The sequence below is a fragment of the Chrysemys picta genome, chromosome 25 (genome assembly GCF_011386835.1).
Source record: "Chrysemys picta bellii isolate R12L10 chromosome 25, ASM1138683v2, whole genome shotgun sequence".
Taxonomy (NCBI): domain Eukaryota; kingdom Metazoa; phylum Chordata; order Testudines; family Emydidae; genus Chrysemys; species Chrysemys picta.
Genome location: NC_088815.1, coordinates 16,942,464 through 16,950,409, shown reverse-complemented (window position 1 = coordinate 16,950,409; position 7,946 = coordinate 16,942,464). Strand labels below are relative to the sequence as shown.

General features: G+C 47.4%; 1 protein-coding gene across 2 annotated transcripts; it reads left to right on the top strand.

Annotated features, from left to right (window-relative positions):
* Positions 1 to 4,189: 4,189 nt before the first annotated feature.
* Positions 4,190 to 7,327, top strand: KLF2 (KLF transcription factor 2). 2 transcript variants are annotated; one of them, XM_005279049.4, is made up of 3 exons: positions 4,190 to 4,513; positions 4,937 to 5,855; positions 6,421 to 7,327. In XM_005279049.4, the coding sequence occupies exons 1-3, from the start codon at positions 4,439 to 4,441 to the stop codon at positions 6,594 to 6,596; spliced, it is 1,170 nt and encodes a 389-aa protein (XP_005279106.1). In that variant the 5' UTR covers positions 4,190 to 4,438; the 3' UTR covers positions 6,597 to 7,327. The 2 variants fall into 2 exon arrangements, with proteins under 2 accessions (XP_005279106.1, XP_023963987.1); XM_024108219.3 differs by having other exon boundaries at positions 4,317 to 4,573.
* The last annotated feature ends 619 nt before the right edge of the window (positions 7,328 to 7,946 follow it).

Below are 7,946 nucleotides of genomic sequence, written 5' to 3'. Positions count from 1 at the left end.
AGTAAACTCTCTTCACATTCAACTCATGGAGTTTAATATACTGAATTTTTTTAGCTTAATGGCTCTACTGAGGACAAAGAGAAACTGGAGGCGGAGAGCTGATCATTTCATGTACTTGGCTTTCATCTTCAGCATCCACTTAATGTTTCTTTTATTCAAAGAAGAAAACACAATATACTTTAGGTGACACAGAGTGACTATGGAGTTGCATATTCATATGTGCTTCCAGCACATAATGGAAAACAGAATCTGACTAGAACTTTATAGTTAAACTTACACTTACAGTTGTCTACCCTAGAAACAAAATATTTTTTGTAGCAGTTGTTGAAATCACAAGAATATAAACTGCCACAGACACTCAGCGTGTTATCCAGGGAACATACGCATTCATTCAGAATTCAACAGAGGACACTTTCTTGGCTGACTCATATCACCCTATATACATAGTGTGCACTTACAAATATTTTATTAGAGGAAAAGAGTTTGCATTTAAAGATTACACAAGTGTGACATTACATTGCAGTGAGTCATACATCTTTGTGTACTTTGTTACCATGCATTCAAGTGCATTGATTCTAGTCCATTCACAGGAGACTGACTGCTCCTCCTGGCCATTTTGTAAACTTTTAAATTCAAATGTAAAGATATAAATTATTCAACCAATTTTTTTTATAATTTGTAGCTATTTCAAAACATCAGTTAATTACCACAATTATTGTGTTTCCCAGAGACAGATGTCTACATGGACCCACACTTCTGAGATTAAAGCCCCCAGCACACAAACTCAGAATCCTGAGGCCAGTCTATCTTGCTCCCCATCTCTTACAGGGGTCTCAGGGTATAAAAGGGGGAGTTGGGCAGGAAGCATGGATCTGTCTGTGAGGATCATCTTGGAGAACCACAGTTACTGGGGTAAATCACCATTCTTCTCCTTTGAGAATTGCCCATATGGATCCCTGTTCTTGGATGATTGACAAGCAGCAGTGAGCCTCAGCATGACTCTGAGGAGTGTTAGTTAAAGGTGACTGGGAGGTAGCTCCCCCAAACTGGCATCAGATTAAGATGCCAAGGTGAAGACCAAAATGTATGTGATGCCTGTCAAACTACAGAAGTTACTAGGATTATTTTATTTCATAACGTCACTAGGCTTTGGCAATCTTTGTTCAGCCTAGTGAAGAACAGATGGAGACCTGAGATTCCAGTAAGGTAAAGAAAGTCTCTATCTCTTTTCCTTGCAGAGACAGTATGCACAAAATAAATCCCCACTGCTTTTTGTTCATCTGGATGTGTGGTGGAACTGGTGGTATTCCTGGTGTAGGTAATGCTCTAGCAAATTCCCATGTTTTTTACCAGTTTGTTAATTAGGCCTTTCTCACGTGTGGTTCTGACCACATCACCCTCCTCTTTTAGTCAATCCACTGCCTCCTTCTTTTTCTCCATATCAAGATCAAGTTTCATGTCCTCACGTTCAAAGCCTTTCACAGATCTGCCTGCCTCTCTCTATGCACCCCTGTATTTTACTAAACCATCCCACCTACTCTACTCAGTTGCTCTGATTGACCCTTCAATAGCTTCACACAAACATCTCTGCTCCTTCCATGCAGTGCCCTCCCTGAGACGTCTCCTCCTTCATGTCCCCTCTCAAGACCCATCTCTCCTATGATGTCCACAATAAATTGCCAATACATGACTGTTCAGCTCTGAGTTGAGGGGATATATATTTGTACATTTAGGCCTGGTATACACTTAAATTTTAAGTGAAAAATCCACACCCCTCAGCGATGTAGCTATGGTGACCTAACCCCCCATGTAGATACAGCTACATCAACTGGAGAATAGTTTTGTGAACCTAGCTACCATTACTCAGGGAGGTAGTTTACTTACAGCAACCGAAACTCTCCCCTCTGAAAAAAATAACAACAAAACTTCAATTGATCTAGGCTGAATCTACACTATGGGTTTATGCTGGCATAGCAATGGTGCTGTAGCTATGCCACTATAGACCCCATGGTGCAGACATGCCTAAAAATTTTATATAACAATTGTGTATATATTGGGTTTCCCTCCCCACCCTCCATCTTCACCTACCCTTTGCAAATCGCTGGTCTAAATTGTGAGTTCTTTGGAGCCAGGACCATGTGTACATCTAGTACAGTGGTCCCCAATCCTGACTGAGACCTCTATATATTATTGCAATATAAGTAACAAACAATTACATTGTTAATTTTTAGACAATTTCAGAGCAAAAGCCCACAAAGGCAACATTCCAGCTGAAACCCTATGGTATGAGTCTTCTCTTACACAGCTGTGTCAGGCATACCTCCAAACACATGTCAAACTAGGGCATGAGTGGAGTCATAGATGTGATCTGGGACATATACCTTATGGTTTGGAGGCTGAGGGCCATCTCCAAGAGCAGCACTCAGCGATATGTAGGGCTGGATGGGAGCTCCAAAGGTCATCTAGTCCAGCCCCTCCTACCCCATGCTGAGGCAAGACCAAGTATACCTAGACCAGGGGTTCTCAAACTGGGGGGTGATACCCCTTAGGGGTTTGCAAGGTTATTACATGGGGGAGGGGGGTCACGAGCTGTCAACCTCCACCCAAAACCCCACTTTGCCTCCAGCATTTAGAATGGTGTTAAATATATTAAAAAGTATTTTTAATTTATAAGGGGAGGTCGCACTCGGAGGCTTGCTATGTGAAAGGGGTCACAAGTAAAAAGTTTGAGCCACTGACCTAGACCATCCCAGACAGATCTTTCTCCAATCTGTTCTCAAAAAAACTCCCATTAAGATTCCACAACTCCCTTGGTAACCTACTGCAGTACCTAACTATCCTGACCGTTAAAAAGTTTTTCCTAAACCTAAACCTCCTTTGGTGCAGATTAAACAGCAGTGTGCATTGATAACTGGAGACAAGGCGGGGAGAATGCCATGCACTGGCCTATGGCAAAGTCCAGCTTGGGCGCTCAGCAACCTGCATGCCTGTTTCAAACAAGACAGGCCAATACACGGCTGGGAGCCAGCGGGCTTTGCCCCGGTGAGGATGGACACGTAGCTGGTACAGTTTGGAGCTCAGGGGGTTATGGAATGGGGCCGAGCTGGGGGCTGGAATTCCAGCCCTGTGGACGTGTCTGAGCATTTTCCCCAGAGGGAGGCTCTCCTGGCTGGGGACGGGTTTACACCCAAGCAGATCTTTGTCTCTAGTCCCGGGCCTCAGCCCGGCTGAGAAATAAGAAAGTCAGAAATTAGACACGTAGCAGAGGGGTAGCCGTGTTAGTCTGAATCTGTAAAAAGCAACAGAGGGTCCTGTGGCACCTTTAAGACTAACAGAAGTATTGGGAGCATAAGCTTTTGTGGGTAAGAACCTCACTTCTTCAGATGCAAGAAACTAGACACATTTGGGTCAAGGTTAGCGGTAAAGAAAGGACCCTGCTGGACACAGCGCTCCTGCCCTGCGGGAAGCCCTGATCCCCCCCCGCGGCCAGCCTCCCGCTCCTGCCCCACCCGAAACCCTGAACCGCCCCCACTCCTGCCCCACAGGAAACCCTGAACCCCCGCTCCTGCCCCACGGAAAACCCTGAACCGCCCCCACTCCTGCCCCACGGGAAGCCCTGAACTGCCCCCCTCCTGCCCCACGGGAAACCCTAAACCCCCGCTTCTGCCCCACGGGAAACCCTGAACCGCCCCTACTCCTGCCCCACGGGAAGCCCTGAACCTCCCCCCTCCTGCCCCACGGGAAACCCTGAACCCCCCCCTCCGCTCCTGCCCCATGGGAAGCGCTGAACCGCCCCCCTCCTGCCCCACGGGAAACCCTGAACCCCCCCCCGCTCCTGCCCCGCGGGAAACCCTAATCCCCCCGCTTCTGCCCCACGCGAAACCCTGAACCCCTGCTCCGCTCCTGCCCCACGGGAAGCCCTGAAACCCCCCCCCCCCCCGCTCCTGCCCCGCGGGAAACCCTAATCCCCCCGCTTCTGCCCCACGGGAAGCCCTGACACACACCCCTCCTGCCCCCTAGGCGCCTCCCTCCCAGGGGGGGCTCCTCCTGGCCCCGGTGTTGGAGAACTGGTGCTCTCGGGCCCTGCGCGGGGAGGGAACTGTATTGGGGAAACTCGGATCCCGTTTCACTGGCACTCCAGCGGCGGCCCAGGCGGGGGGACCCAGGGGCCGAGGCCGAGAGCCCGGCCGGCCGCTCCGCCCCGCTCAGGCTGGAGCTGCAGCTGCAGCAGCCGCCGCTGCCTCCTTTTATAGCGGGGCTAAATTTAGGTTGCGCTGGCTCGTTCCCTCCCGCCCCGTCCGGGACGCGTTTCCTCCGCTCCCTGCAATTGGCTTGAGGGCTCTGGCGGCCAGGGCTATAAGGCAGGGAGGGCCCGGGAGCCGCCAGCTCGCAGCCCCTCCAGCCATCGCCCCCCGGAGCAGCCGAGCCGGGACGCACCATGGCGCTGAGCGACACGACCCTGCCCTCGTTCGCCACCTTTGCCAGCCCCTGCAGGGAGAAAACTTTCCACGAAGTGAGTGTCCGCGAAGCGCCCGGGCAGGCCGGGGGCCCCCGCCGTGACGTGCCAGGCAGGGCAAGTCTGAGAGAGTGGAGGGCGCCCTTTTCCCCCAGACCCAAACTCCTCTGGCCGGGGAGGTCCAGAGGGATGCCGCGACCAACTGCTCCTGAAAAGGGACAGCTGGATATTAATGACCTGACTTCTACAAAGGCTTGGGTGGGAAATGCTGTGAAGTGTCAGCGTGTGTGTGCAGCGCTTGGGGTCGGGGGTATGTGCAGGGGGAAGCCCCATGCAGTGATGGGGCATTACAGCATTTTGAGTAACACTAATTGATGGAGTAAACGCTAGCCCTGGAGGAGATGGGTTAACCCTGTCTATTAGCAGAGATTCCTGGATTCTCTCCCCTGAGCTCTAATCCTTTCTGCTTTGCTTTCTCAGAGATGGAAATGTGACCAGGAGGACAAGGCCCCTGTCAACAGCTGCACCATGCCAGAACTAAGGCCTGGACTGGGCAGCCTCTCTCCTCGCAAAGAGGATGAAGATCTCAACAACGTTTTGGATTTTATCCTTTCCATGGGCAATGACAACTTCAGCCAGAACTCACCTAGTGGGGACTATCCCTCAGCACAGACCGAGCCTAGCAGCTTCTACCAGACAAATCCATCTTCTGGATGCTACAGTTCCCTGGGCCAGAGCAATCCACCTCCTTACAACTCCAGCCTCATGTCAGAGATGATCAGATCTGAAATGGACTCAAACTTCTGCCTCCCTAACCATGTCCAGGGACGATTCTTTGTGACATCCAGCTTTGGGAGCCCACACTTTGTGGACAACATTAAACCAGAACCTGACATGGACAGTTATGGGCCCGTCATGGGTCTCGTCCCTCAGACATGCCCTAAGATCAAGCAAGAAGGCAATGCAACCTGCATGATGGCCTATGAGCAGCCCAGGATGGCCAGCTCACCCCAGATCCCTGGCACAGAGACACCCCCTCTGAGCCCTGACGACCTCATGGTGACTGACTGCCAAGCACAGATGATCTGCCCCTCGTCAATGTCATTCCAACAAAGCTATCACCCTGCCACAGGCTTCCACCATCACCAGACCCACTTCCAGTACCAGAGTGCCTCTCAGTTTGGCTTGTTTGAGGACAGCCTGCCCTTGCAACCCTCAGCTCCAAGAGGCATGCTAACTCCTCCTTCCTCTCCCTTGGAGCTGATAGATTCCAAGCCCAAAAGAGGGCGACGATCCTGGCCCAGGAAGAGGACAGCCACACACACATGCACCTATGCAGGCTGTGGGAAAACCTATACCAAGAGCTCCCACTTGAAGGCACACCTTAGAACACACACAGGTAAATACAACGCAATGCTTAGCTATATGGGGCAACCACAGGGTTTGCCATGTATGTATGCTAAGAAACCCCCTGCCACAGAATTAGTTCTAAGAGCAGAATGTAACCTGAATTGTGTGAGAAGTTCATTAATCTTATAGAGTCTGTAAGCTACATGCATGCATGCCCAGCTATAGTCTGAGAGGTTAATAACCCTGTCGTGGCTGGGAGATGTCTGCATGTGTTTTTGCTAAAGTTTTTCCAACATAACCAGGAGTGATACTTGCAACAATGGCCCTCCGCTCCAATCACCCCCAAAACAAAAACAAAAACAAAACACAACCCTACTCCAAGCAGAGAGCGTCCTCTGCCCAGAGAAGGGAGAAGAGTTGCTACTGCAATTTAATTATCCTGGGAGGCACTTTGATACTATAGTACTGGGCACCAATATAAAATGCTATGCTAAGATAAATGTTAGGAGTATGCTGAAACATAGTGAGAGAGTTTACAACCCTTCTAGTGTTTGGGAGCTGCCTTTATGTGGGAGGAATTCACTGAGTCATGGTCTGTCTGATTTTCCCAACAGGTGAGAAACCTTATCACTGTAACTGGGAAGGCTGCGGCTGGAAGTTTGCTCGCTCTGATGAACTGACTCGTCACTATCGCAAGCACACTGGCCACCGGCCCTTCCAGTGCCACCTCTGTGACAGGGCTTTCTCTAGGTCAGACCACCTGGCTCTGCACATGAAAAGGCACATGTAGCTATAGAGACTCTGTACTGCACATCAGACATTATTTAACTGCTCAGGTGCAGAATCGTTCAAAAATCTGTAGCTGGTACTACTTACAGAGGCAACAAAGCTCTAGCCATGGATGGTAAGGAAGAATTTGACTCAAGGAGGTTTAGCCTGTCATCTCCTGAAGAGAATTTAAAGGGACTGTATCAGTGTGACTGTCCGCTTCACTCAAGAGAATATGGTTTATTTATAGAGCTTCTGTGAAGGGTAAACTCAACAAGACTCCATGCAGATTGTATAGAAGAAGCTGTAAATACTGTATCTCTGATTGTAATTGCCCAATACATAAGCTTTATAAGACAATGTTTGTATGGAAACTGCCTGAAGTCAACCCTAGATGGGATTAAATGAATGTTACTGTCGCTGATGATATTTTTAGATTGCAGTTGAAGGCATGGCTAAGAGAAACACTCTGATTGTTAGACTATTTGTTTCATTGGTGCAATAATATTCTTGTCTGCCATGATCTACACTAGAAGTACAGGGCTTGATGTCTTGTAAAAAAAATAACCTATTTTACTGATTTTTTTTTATATATATTGTAAATAATTTTATAAATTGAGAAATGTTGTAATGTATTATGTAAATAAGACAAATGGGCATTTTGCCTATTTCTGTTTTTATAAAAAAAAAAAGTAGCAATTTTTCAATGTTTTAAAACATTCTCCCTTTTTAATAAAATAAATGTTTAAGAGATGTGATCACACTTTAAATCCTTATTTGAGAGCCAGTCATTATCCTTCCCAACAGCTGGATCAGCAGCCTCCTGGAAATGTTTTAAACAACAACAAATTATAGGAGGACATTAAAAAAAAAATCAGGTCACTGTTCTAAAAACAGGACAAAATTAGGTGTAAAACTCATGCTCAATTATAGTTGAACTACATAAAATTCAAAGTTATATCAAATAGGAAAGTGTTTCACATTCAACATGTACTTCCTAAAAATGTTTGTTCAGGTAAAAAGTAAGCAACACTGTAATTTCAGTCTCATTTCTAGTTTATGCTGGACTATTTTAATAGCATCCTTAATGTTTTCCAGATGTAGTCACAGTTTTGCCAGCAGTATGTGGGTTTTTACTATAAATTTAAACACTGCATTTTTGTAATTATGGAGGCTTATTTTAAGGCATCTTTGTACATAAATTACCCTTGCTCTCAAGAGCTGAGTGCAAAAGTCCTACAGAACAGTAGTTAAATGTTTAAACTTTTTTTCTTTTTAACACAATTCTCCCACAGAGTTTGGCTAAAGTTTCTTTTTAATACACTCCTAGAATAAAAGTTAATTGAATGCATTATAAAGATGCACAGATTAC